This window comes from Bison bison, unplaced genomic scaffold (assembly GCF_000754665.1).
Source record: "Bison bison bison isolate TAMUID 2011002044 unplaced genomic scaffold, Bison_UMD1.0 scf7180017864167, whole genome shotgun sequence".
Lineage (NCBI taxonomy): Eukaryota > Metazoa > Chordata > Mammalia > Artiodactyla > Bovidae > Bison > Bison bison.
The window spans coordinates 892,349-904,731 of record NW_011494739.1 but is presented as its reverse complement, the minus strand read 5'-3'; the positions used below and the strand labels follow the sequence as shown (position 1 = coordinate 904,731).

The 12,383-nt window shown below is 47.0% G+C and overlaps 1 protein-coding gene across 1 annotated transcript in view; it reads left to right on the top strand.

Annotated features, from left to right (window-relative positions):
* Positions 1–12,383, top strand: part of HCK (HCK proto-oncogene, Src family tyrosine kinase) — a 45,890-nt gene extending 33,507 nt beyond the window's left edge. Inside the window, exons 9-13 of the mRNA XM_010841736.1 lie at positions 18–197; positions 1,034–1,110; positions 5,940–6,093; positions 8,004–8,135; positions 11,350–12,383. Of these exons, the coding sequence (XP_010840038.1) occupies positions 18–197; positions 1,034–1,110; positions 5,940–6,093; positions 8,004–8,135; positions 11,350–11,552 (746 nt within the window). The 3' untranslated portion in view covers positions 11,553–12,383. The remainder of the gene's footprint in view (positions 1–17; positions 198–1,033; positions 1,111–5,939; positions 6,094–8,003; positions 8,136–11,349) is intronic.

The following is a 12,383-nucleotide window of genomic DNA, read 5'->3' as shown; positions in this document are numbered from 1 at the left end:
TTCCTGTCCTTCTGCAGCCACCTACAACAAGCACACCAAGGTGGCCGTGAAGACGATGAAGCCCGGGAGCATGTCCGTGGAGGCCTTCCTGGCAGAAGCCAACCTGATGAAGACTCTGCAGCATGACAAGCTGGTGAAGCTGCACGCTGTGGTCACAGAGGAGCCCATCTACATCATCACGGAGTTCATGGCCAAAGGTGCCACATGCTGGGAGCTGGGGTACCAACTATGCCTCCTCCTGGTCACCTGCAGAGTCAGAGTTGACTCTGACATGGTTCTTTGCCCTTCAAGATGCCCCCAGCCTGGCCAGGAACTCTTTTGACATAAACTCGCTGAGCACCTTCGTATCTGACTGCCCCACTCTCCTGGTTAAGGGGAGTTAAATCATGTTAGGGGGATGCCAGGAGAAGGGGAGCACATGGACCTCTAGGAGAGGGGGCGGGGCCAGAACCCCTCTGGGTGATAGGAGAAGAGCCTTCTATGGGTTCACCATGAGCCCTTGAGGCTGGGGAGACTCCCTCAACCACCCCCGCCCCCCCAACCACCAGCCATCTTCCCTGGGTGGACCAATGCTCCAGGAGACTCAGCAAAGCATTCCTTATGCATTGGCTAAGCATCCTTTCCAGGCTGCTCCCATCCTGCCGGCACACAGTCCAGGATGTCTCAGGGATATTTTTTTAGGCCATCATTTCTCAATAATGTTCAATTCCTGCCCATTTCTCAACATACAGAAACATCTCACATGACACCCATTTAGAAGGATTTGACATCTCAAAGCTTTTATCATTTTCTAAACACACAATTATGCCAGCCTTATAAAACCATGGCCCCAGTCCCCCAGGCTCAGAAAGCTGTCTCAATCAAACAACCAGTCTGGCAAGCACAAAGTCATTCTCAAAATGCTCAGATTCTATTTCTCATATGCTAGGAACAGTAAATAAATACTTCTATTTAAATTCATTACTATGAACCGTGTTAACCACTTGTTAAAGTCATAAGAGTAGTAAATGTTGTTCCCCCTACCCCCACACAGGCAGCCTGCTGGACTTCCTGAAAAGTGAAGAAGGTAGCAGGCAGCCACTGCCCAAACTCATCGACTTCTCAGCCCAGGTGAGAGTCTAATGGGGAAGTCTGGGAAGGGGAAGTCAATTATTTATTCAACACGTGTTTATTGATTACATGCTATCATAATAACAATAATAGCTAACACATATTGAGTGCTCAGGATAAAAGTATTCTTTTTAACTGTGCCTTCTATGACCTAACTCGGGGCTTTCCTGGTAGCTCAGCTGGTAAAGAATCCACCTGCAATGCAGAAGACCCCAGTTCGATTCCTGGGTTGGGAAGATCCCCTGGAGAAGGGGTAGAATACCTACTCCATTATTCTTGGGCTTCCTTGGTGGCTCAGAAGGTAAAGAATCCACCAGCAAAGCGGGTAGACCTGGGTTCAATCCCTGAGTTGGTAAGATCTCCTGGAGGAGGGCATGGCAACCCACTCCAATATTCTTGCCTGGAGAACCTGGGGGGCTGCAGTCCCTTGGGCTGCAAGACACCACTGAGCGACTAAGCATGCACACAAGTCCTAACTCATATAGTCTTCACATCAGCCTTCTAGGGTGAGATTTTTGTTATCTATTCCTTTGTAACCAACTGCTCCAAAGTTTAGTAGCTTGAAACAACAATGTATCATTTCCCATGATTCTGTGGGGTTGACTGGGGTTGGTTGGGTGATTTCTCTGCTCAGCGTGGTGAAACCCAGCCCCCTCTTGAGGATGCATTCTGCTGAGAGCTTCCCTGGGGCTAGAATATCTGGGATGGTGGCTCATCCTCTGGGTCTGTCTCCAGTGACTCCACATCACTCATTCAGCAGCCTAACCTGAGCTCCTTTACATCATGGCAGAAAGGTTCCAAGAGGGAGTCTTCCAAGGGACTAATCCATCATGAGCAAGCTCCTATTCGCTTTGTGCAGGCTAATGTCCTGTTGGTCAAAGCAAGTCACATGACCTAGCCCAGAGTCAGTGTAGGAGGGACTGCAAAAAGGCGTGAGTCCCAGGAGGTGTGGTTCACAGGGAACCACTGATGTGACAGTCTGGCCACAGATGGGTAATTGTCATCCCATTTTACAGAACAGGAAGTTAAGGCTTAGAGAGGAAGTAAAGAGATGAGGCAACTGAAGCCCAGGGAGGTGAAGTAGCTTGCCTACGTGACTGTGTTACTTTGGGGGGATATGGTAGTGAACAAAATGGAAAGTACTGCTATCCCCTAGGGTTTACACTTATTAAACAACTAAATCTCTTAGAGAGCCATGACCCAAGTAGTCCTGGCTCAGTGTCAAAAGAATGCAGTATCCAGCAAAATTAATAATGTCCAGAAATCACAGAAACGCTTCTTAAAACTCCATTTTCTTTCTCATCTTCCCTTCACTTTATGGAGCTCTTCTCACTCCCAGCCTGAGTGCTTTTCACTTCTGTCTTCTCTCATTCATTCTCTCCTGTCTGTGGGAAAACAGGGGAGGAAACGGGTACTGGTGGGAACCCACGGCTGGAGCACTTCTCCCAGTCCAGGAGCAATCAGAGAAGGCTTCCCAGAGGAAGCTGTCACTGGGCTGAGGCCTGAATAGAAGTTGGGCAGGTGAAGATGAGAGGGAAGGGTATTCCAGGCAGAAGAAACAGTCTGTGCCAAAGTCTAAAGGACAAAACCAGAGCTCAACCTGGTCTGTTGGAGCCTGAGCCTGGCAAAAATGAAGGGGGTGTGGCTTGCAGCCTGGAAGGTGTTAAGGGAGAGGGAGGGGCACCTGGGCCCAGGGCAGGGCCTTCAGGAGATGCCGAAGGCAGAAATTTGACTATTTCAGTCAATTTTCATTTGAATATGCAAATCCTGGGAAGGGTATAATAAAGGAAGAGTATGATAAAAGGCTTTGCCTTTCAGAGTCTTCCAATACCAGAGGCATATGGAAATCCAGAAGAGGCATTTTCTCTTCAGTGAGCCCTTCTTCCTAGTGAAACAGGAGTCTGGCCTGTTGCTAAATTGTAACCATCACACTGGCAGAAGCCTTGCTGGGAGGAGGGTCATGGACCAGGGCAAGAACAATTCTCCCCGTGGTACAAACGGTAAAGACAGAAACCACAGGAGGGAAAGAGGAGCCGGGCCCTTGTACATCCAGGAGCAAAGGTGGCCTCAGAGCCCAGGCACAGAAAGGAGCCACCCTGGGGCCTGGTCTTCACCTCCGGTCCTAGAGAGGTGGGTGGGCGCAGCAGAGACTGCCCCGTCACCACCTGGCTGTGTAACCTCAGATCCACTCTGGGTCCCTGGGTCCCTCCATTTGTCAGTGAAGGAACTGGACCATCTTTGTGCTTTTCAAGTTTGAAAGCTTTTTTTTTTTTTTTTTAGCTACAAAATTATTGGTCAAATGAATCTTATGGAGCAGCTGATCATTTTAAAATAGATTAAAACAGGGCTGCTCTGATTGAAGGGGTGACCTTTCTTTTGCCCCTCAGTTAGATTCAATGTGAAGAGCCCTGAGCTGGAATATCCCTACAGGTCCTTCCAGCTGATTCTGTGATTCCCTGGTACTCTCTCAGAAGCAAACCCATGTGCCAATGACTGACATCACGGCAGACCATCTGGTGCTCATGAAATCTCACCACCTCATCAACTCCCAATTTATAGACCAACCCTGAACCCAGCCAACCTATCCACTATTCGTTCAGTTGACAAACCCTTGAGAAGCAACACTGTATACGCATGGACTTAGGAATCGTACAGAGTTTTGCTGTTGAGCCCAGGGCTCCCTGTGTAGTCTTGAGCAAATAGTTTAACCTTTCTGAGGGCTACTTTCCTCAACAGGGACTGTTGAAGTGAATACTTATATGCCAGACTCTGTTCTAAACACTTGATGTAGATTTAGAGTATTAATCCTCACATGAACCCTCAGAAGAAGATTCTATTGTCCCATTCTACAGAGAAGAAAAGTGAGGCACAGAGGGTAAAGTAGTTTGCTTGGAGATCACAGAGATGTGGGGCTCAAGTTGAGCTGGCCCAACCCAGGAGTCACTTAGGCACTCTTATCTGCTGTCTTCTAAGTGGGGTTAGTCCCACTTGCCCCCTTGAGCTCATGTGCTCATGTGCAAATCCATAACATGAGTGTCTGCCCTGAGCACTGAAAAATGCTAACTACCAGCGTTAGTGCCTGCTCTGTGCCAAAAATTCAGGTAGGGTAATGGACACAGACCCTAAGCAGGGCTGTCAGATTTCCAGTCCTGGTCTCCACTTGGACCGGGTAGTTACTTCTCTGGGATTCAGTTTTATCACCTGTGAAATAATAGTGCTGAAGCAATAGTACCTACCCCAAAGTAGAGAGCAAATGGTATTTAAGTATTAAATATCATATTATGATTAATGAATAAGCTACAACGTCTACAGTTAATGTTATGGCTGTTGTTAACTGTTCATCTGAACTCCTTATAAATTTTCCACACCCATGAGGCCAAGACTGCCTCACCCACTCCTGGCAGGCGATGACAAGCAAAATCAGTCTCCTGGTTTGGTTAGAAAAGTCTGGAGGCTCAGACCTCGGTTCCAATGGCCATGGGTGCCCCCTGCTGGCCACTTTCCACAAGCGTACCATCCACTTGCCTCAGATCTTAAACAGACCTTGATTTAGTCTGGCCAGACACCCTACCTCCTCAAATAATCTCACCAGATTGCAGCCAGCTGCAGTCCTCCAAAGTGCTGGAGTTCTCGGCGATTAAAGGCAGCATGGAGGCCCTGGGGGTGGATATTCAAATCCTGGGGGTGTGATCTGACAAAGGTGTCCCTCCTTTGAACAAAAGAGACGGTGGTAACACCTGGTTCAAGGACATCAAAGACCAGTTTATGAACTATAAATGCTATTTTCTGAGTTTCTGAGGGTTAATCATAAACCTCTTTATGAGGGGTAATGCACAAACTATTGTAAGAGGAAAACGTCTTTACAGAAAAATCCCACATCTTTCTGTCAGGCTTCCCAGGTCCCATTGTGAATAAGAACTCTCCACACAGTCCACTATGCACTCAGAAGCCCTGATGACGTTAAAATATACATCAGACCATGTCACTCTCCTGCTCTAAGACTTCCCACTTCCCTTTGTGCTCAGAATACAACCCAACCCCCTCTCATAACTTACAAGGTTCTTCCCCATCAGCAGCCTTTCCCACAACCTCCTCTCTCCTCCCCACTTTCCCTTGGGCAACTTCTGCTCAGCCTCCTGTTCCATGAATACCCAAGCTGCTTCCTACCTCCGGGCCTTTGCACATGATCTTGTCTGCCAGGAATGCTCTTCTTTGACAGAGCATTTGCTGAAGTTTCACCTCCTGATCATCCAATCCAAAACAGCCCTCTACACTTCATGTCCTAGCACCTGCTTTCCCCTTTCTTTATGGTGCTGATCACCACCTTGTGGGGGCTTTGCCTGGCTCCCGACCTGTCCAAGTAACATGTCTGGTGCCCACAAGACACTCAGTAGATGTTTGTTGAATGAGCAAAGGAATTTTCCCTACCCAGGCTTGGGAGTGAAGAAGGCGTAAGAGATACAACAAAATGTGATGTGAACCTAGGTTGTTCCCAGTAAGGGGATTGGGGATGAAAGCCCTTCAGAGTATCCTGGTGTGTGTGTGTGTGTGTGTGTGTGTGTGTAGGTCCTTGGAGAAATAATGCTTTTTCCTTAAAGTGTTTTCTGGAAGTCTTGGAACCCTAGAGAAGCTACAGATTGGCCCAGGCTATGAGGATCCCCCCAACCTGGTTAGGTAGACAGAGAAATGCCAATCTGAGACCAGGACCCAGGCCAGCGCACATATTTTCCAGTTTTCTCACACTTGGACAGTTGTCTTCTGCTTTTGGGTGAGACCCACCTTGGGCTGGGCCAAATCTGAGGGTAAGGGTGTCTCTGTTTTGGGTGGAGATTGCAGAAGGCATGGCTTTCATCGAGAGGAGGAACTACATCCACCGAGACCTTCGAGCTGCCAACATCTTGGTGTCTGCATCCCTGGTGTGCAAGATCGCTGACTTCGGTTTGGCACGGGTCATCGAGGACAACGAGTACACAGCTCGGGAAGGTAGGGGATGGTGTCGAGGGCCCTGTGGGGCCCACTGGGGTGGGTTGTGTGTACTGAGCATTAGGACCTGTGAAAGTGATATTAATCAAAATGCAAAGGTTTGTCCCAGTATCAGCTGTGTGTTATTAAGCTGGAGGGGCTCCATCTTGAGTTCTGGCCTCCAGTCTCCCCCAGTAAGTGGGATCAATTGTAGATTGGGTCAGTCAAGTCATGTTAGAATTAAGGGTAAGGGCAAGAGCGACTTTAGGTGTGATAGACAAAAACAGGGAAGAATCTAAATGTCCATAAAGAGTACAATGATATTTAAATTGTGGTTTATTCACAGAATATTATGTAGCAGTGAGAAGTTACAAACCAATGACACATGCAAACGCAAAAGAAAATAGATGACTCTCACAGACATAATATCAAAATAAGGGAACTCAGACCAAAAAAGTAGATGCTGGATAGTTCCACTTATATAAAATTCAGAAACAGGCAAACATGTATGTGAAGGTCGACAGCAGCATTATTCTTAACAGGCAAAAAGTGGAAGTAATCCAAAAGTCCATCAACTGATAAACAAATACACAAAATGAGATCTAGACATGTGGTGGAATATTATTTGACCATAAAAGGGATGGAGTACTAATATACCCTAAACATGGACAAACTTTGCAAACACTGTGTTCAGTGAAAGAAGCCAGACACAAAGACCATGTATTGTATGATTCCATTTATATGAAATTCCCAGAATAAGCAAATCTATAGAGACAGAAAGTAGATTAATTCCAGCCAAGGCTGGAGTGGGGAGCTAGAAAAAAGTGGGTAGTGACTGTTATGGTCTGGGGAAGCGTAGGGTGAAAATATTTTAAAATTCACAACCTTGTGAATATATTAAGAAAACCATTAAACTGAATACTTTAAGTGGCTGAATTATATGGTCTGTGCATGCATCTCAATAAAACTTTTTAAAAAAAACAGGCAAAACTCATTTATTGTGCTAAAGGTCAGAATAATACTTAACCTGGATTGCAGGGGTATTGACTGAGATGAGGCAGGAGGGAGCCTTCTGAGATGCTGAAATTTTCTATATCTTAATCTGAACGGTGATTACAAGGGGGGATACATATATAAAAGGCATCTAGTTGTATAGGAAAGATTTGTATATTTTATTTCACGTTCGTATGACACAGTAAAAGTGGAACCACTACAAGCGTAAGAATAGAATGTATAATTTCTAAACCAGGAGAGGATAAGCAGGAATAAAGAAAACTCTCTCAGTCCCAAGGGAGGAAGGGATGGCGGGAGCAGGAAACACATAGAGAATTTTCAAAACCTGATTATGTACTAGATGATAAAGCAAGTCTCAACAAATTCCAAAGAACATGTATCCTTTACACTGCATTCCCAACTACAGTGGAATTGCAATAGAAATTACTCACTAAAGTTTAACTCAACCTATCCCAGACCAGATGGAAGGAGAGGAGGACTAGAGGGAGAGACACCCAGTGACTGGGGGAAACCGAAATCTTCCCTTCCCTCACAGGGGTTAGGGGGTCGAGGTAGCAGGTATGACCTGGACTCAAAGTCCCTTGAATTTCTGCTGTCCCCAAAGGTCCTGTGACCTCTAGGACTCCACTCTTCAGGAGTTGTAGTTCACCAGGACATCAGCTGAATCAATGAGGTGGCCCCAAGAGGGCGAATCCCCTGCCACACCCCAGGTACCTGGGCTCACTCCTCCCTACTTTAGCCACTGGTCTTCAGAATGGATGCTCCTTGCTTCCACGGGGGCCAGATTGAGGGAAGTCACAGTCCTGCAGGGGACAGATGTTGGCAGCTGTACTGATGTCCTGTTCCCTCCCCCTAGCAGAGACCTAGCTCTGATTGCTCCCCAGGCTCTCCTTGACTCTGCTCTGTTCAAACCACAGGGGCCAAGTTCCCCATCAAGTGGACAGCTCCTGAAGCCATCAACTTTGGCTCCTTCACCATCAAGTCAGATGTCTGGTCCTTCGGTATCCTGCTGATGGAGATTGTCACCTATGGCCGGATCCCTTACCCAGGTAAGAGAGAGGGCATCAGCTTGGGGCTGCTTCCAGGGCAGCCTGGCTCCTTTCTCTTGTTATTGGGTCCATTCAGACTGAGTTTTTGTTTGTTTGTTATTGTGTTTGTTTTTTATCAATATTTTTAATGAAGTACAGTTGATTTACAATGTTGTGTCAATTTCTGCTGTATGGCAAAGTGATTCGGTTATATATACATACATATTAATAGGATATTGAAGACAGTTCTCTATACTATAAAGTAGGACCTTATTGTTTATCCATTCTCTACATAAAAGTTTATGTCTGCTCCACTCCATCCCTCCCCCAACTGCCTTCCCCTTGGCAACCACCAGCCTGAGTTGGTTGACCCTCAGTGAGTTCTTGACCCTCACCCCCAGCCTCTCAGTTAATAACATCATTATCTATCCAATTTCTTAAGCCTGGAATCTGGAAGCCTGCTTGGCCCTTCCTCTTCTCTCATCCCTTTCCACGTTCAAGGAGTCACAGGGTTCTAGCCATTGGACTACAAAGCATCCCAAGTCTGTCCACTTCTAACTCCACAGCCTCCACCCACACCAGACCAACGTCCTCCATCATCTCACTGGTACAGTGGCCTCCTAAGCAGTCTGCCCTCTCTCCTAAAGGCCATTCTCTCCCTGAGGCCAGAGGGATTTTTCTAAAATTGTGGATCAGAACTTTTCCCTTCTCCACCTCTAAATTTTTAAAGGCCTCCCAGCATAATTAGAACAAAATCCCAAACTCCTAATTGTGGCCTGCAGGTCCGGCATGATCCAGCCCCTGCCTATTTCTTTCCTCTCCCTTCATGTCATGCTATACCTCACCACCCAGTCATCTAAAGTACTATGCACGTCCCTGTGCTTCTCGTTCGCTATACCCTATGCCATTTCATTCACAGCATTCATCACCATTGATAACTATATTTGTTTGGTATTGTCTCCATCAAACTCTGAGCTCTGTGAGGCCAGAAATCATGTCTGTATTCCTTACTGGTGCATCTGGACTGCTACCTTTGTGCTTGGCTGGTAATGGGTGCCTAGTAACTATTTGTCAAATGGATGAATTCATCCCCATGCCCGTGGGCGGCACTCTACACTGAGTAGACCATGGGGTATACAAAGATATATCTGGCATGTAGAGTGCCTGGGACTCAGCAGATAAAGTTTTTCTCTGTTGCTTTTCAGTTGGGATGTTTCCTAGGGTATCTGTAGCCAGAACCCTGGGGCGGGAGGCAAGGTGGATATAAAGAGAATTCTGACTTTATAAGTAAATAGTCCTGAACTTTAATCCTGTTCCTGTTTAATCAACACTTTGAGAAATTCACTTGACTTCTACCCCAGGTCTTCCTCTGTAAAAAATATAGGTAATTAAGTCAACCACCTTGCAGAAATGGTTCTGAATATTAGAAATAAAAGGTGCAGACACTTGGTTCACTCATCAGTATGTATCAAATTCCTACTGTGTGTTAGGCATGAAGTATACAGTAGGAGACAAAGCCCTTGCTTGGCAGGAACTCACATTATAGCCTGAAGGAACACGCACTAAATAGATGCACTTCTCAGTGGAGATCACTTGGAACAGAAAATTAAGCAGGGGTGTAGGAGAGAGAGTGACCTAGGGCTCCTGTGGGCATGGAGCACTGTCAGAGCAGGTCATATCTGAGCTGAAAGTGAGCAGAGTGAGGATTAGGGAAAGGATTCCAGATAGAAGGCACTGCCAGCTCTTAGGGCCTGAGTTGTATCTGAAGAATATCAAACAAGCAAGGTAGATGCAGACAAGAAATGAGAGCAGATGGTATGTGAAGCAGGGCTTGGCAGGGGCCCAATCAGGCGGGATCCATGGTCATGGTGAAGACTGTGGGTGTTAGTCTAAGTGTAAAGAAGCTATTGGAGCATTATAGGCAGGGAAGTGGCATCGTCTGATTTCCACATGCAAGTGATGCTTTGGTTTAGTGTGGAGAGTGGATCAGGGCTGGGGAGACGGTGGGAGCTGCAGCTGTGGCACAGACAGGGGTGATGGTACCTGATAAGTTGATGAGCTGGTTGGTGCTGTGTTTTAAAAGAAGAAAGGCTGTGACTTGCTGATGTGGAAAGCGAGGGAGAGAGAAGAATGAAGGATGAGTCTCCTGGTTTTGATTGAGCAACTGGATGTCTGATGGTCTACGGATAAAAATTTAAGAGTTCTGTTTAGCCCTGTTAAATTTGTGGTGGCTTATCCATGGGGTTGCTAAGAGTCGGACATGACTGAGCGACTTCACTTTCACTTTTCACTTTCATGCATTGGAGAAGGAAATGGCAGCCCACTCCAGTGTTCTTGCCTGGAGAATCCCAGGGACGGGGGAGCCTGGTGGGCTGCCGTCTACGGGGTCGCACAGAGTTGGACACGACTAAAGTGACTTAGCATAGCATCCAAGATGTTCAAGGAAGCACTTGAATATATGAATACTTTTGGAGTTCAAGACTGGTAATATAGGACTTCCCTGGTGGTCCAGTGATTAAGAATACCACTTCCAATACAAGGGACAAGGATTCAATCCCTGGCTAGAGAACTAAGGTCCCACATGCCATACAGCATGGCCAAGTAATTTTTTAAAGAAAGAGGGATCATAGATGTTTAAATGGTTGTTCTTGAGGATAACTAACATAAATTTTAATTGAACAAAGAAATGTTCCCACTCATAGGGTGACACTGAGTCGGCTACCTGACTTGTTTTATCTTGAGGCTTCACCAATAAAAACCAGGCAGGGGGTTATGGAACCCTGCAGGCGGCAAGTAACAAATTAACAGACTGAATGGTGGAAACAATAGGTAAATTGTTACAACCCAGACTAAGGAGTCTGACACTGGAGACAGGTCAGTTCAGCTGCTCAATGACTCTCAGGTCTCTGGGTTGGTTCCTCTGTGATTGTCTTCCCCATGTGGTCAGATGGCTGCTGCAGCTCCACAGACCACTTTGTGTCAGTGTCCAAAGAAAGGAGGAAGGAGAAAAAAAAGAAGAAAAAAAAAAAAAGAAAGGAGGAAGGGTGTGGTCAAAACTGGGCACCCGGCCCCTGCCCTCACTGCAGGGGAAGTGGGGGAAGAGATGCCTGGCTTGCATCATGGGAGGAGCTCGGCTCCCATGAGGAGGTGGGGAGGGATGGTTGTTGGGGAGGCAGTGACTGTCTGCCAGTCCGACCCCAGTCCCTCCCTTTTTAATTCCGTGGCTCCTTCTCAGGGATGTCAAACCCCGAGGTGATCCGTGCACTGGAGCGTGGATACCGGATGCCTCGACCAGACAACTGCCCGGAAGAGCTCTACAACATCATGACTCGCTGCTGGAAGAACCGACCTGAGGAACGGCCCACCTTTGAATACATCCAGAGCGTGCTGGATGACTTCTACACGGCCACCGAGAGCCAGTACCAACAGCAGCCGTGATGGGGGTGGCCAGGCGGGGCCAGGCACGGAGGCCATGCCTGTGCAGTGGCTCCCAGCACCTGGCTAACCCTTCCTATTCTCAGACACCCACCCTCCCTCCAGCCACAATTCCTCATCTGCCAAGTGGGTGGGTTGGACTGGACACTCTCTTTTTGACTCTGGCAATCCACAATCTGCGATTCTCAGGACACCTCCAGTTGACATCTCTATTGCCTGGGACAGCTGGATTCTAGTTACCACTGCGGTTTGGATAGAAAACTTTTAAAATGATGAAATATATATTTAAATAAAAGATCTGACAGCTAAAGGTTTTACTAATAGGTTAGCTTTTCTTGTCTTGCCAGCTTTGGAACATTTGCCTTTGGTGGATGACAAGTCAAAGGGGGAAGGACTAGCAAAGAGAAGTGGGGTTCAATGCTCCCAGTTTTCCAACTGCCCCCTGAATACTTGCTGGCTGTATTAGTTTCCTATGGCTTCTGTAACAAATTAGCACAAACTTGGTGGCTTACAGTTCCAGAGGTCAGAGTCTGAGATGGGTTGGCAGGGCTGTGTGCTTTACGGAGGCTCCTGGGGTGAATCATTCCCTTGCCTTTTCCAGCTTCTAGAAGCTGCCCACGTTCCTGGTTCCCTTCTGCTCATCACTCCAAATTTTGTTTCTGTCATCACATCTCCTTCTCTGACTCTGACTCTGAGGCCTCCCTCTGTTACTTGTCAGAATCCCTGTAATTACACTAGACTCACCTGGATAAGCTTCGCTGATAGCTCAGTTGGTAAAAAATCTGCCTGCAATGAAGGAGACTCCAGTTTGATTCCTGGGTTGGGAAGATCCAC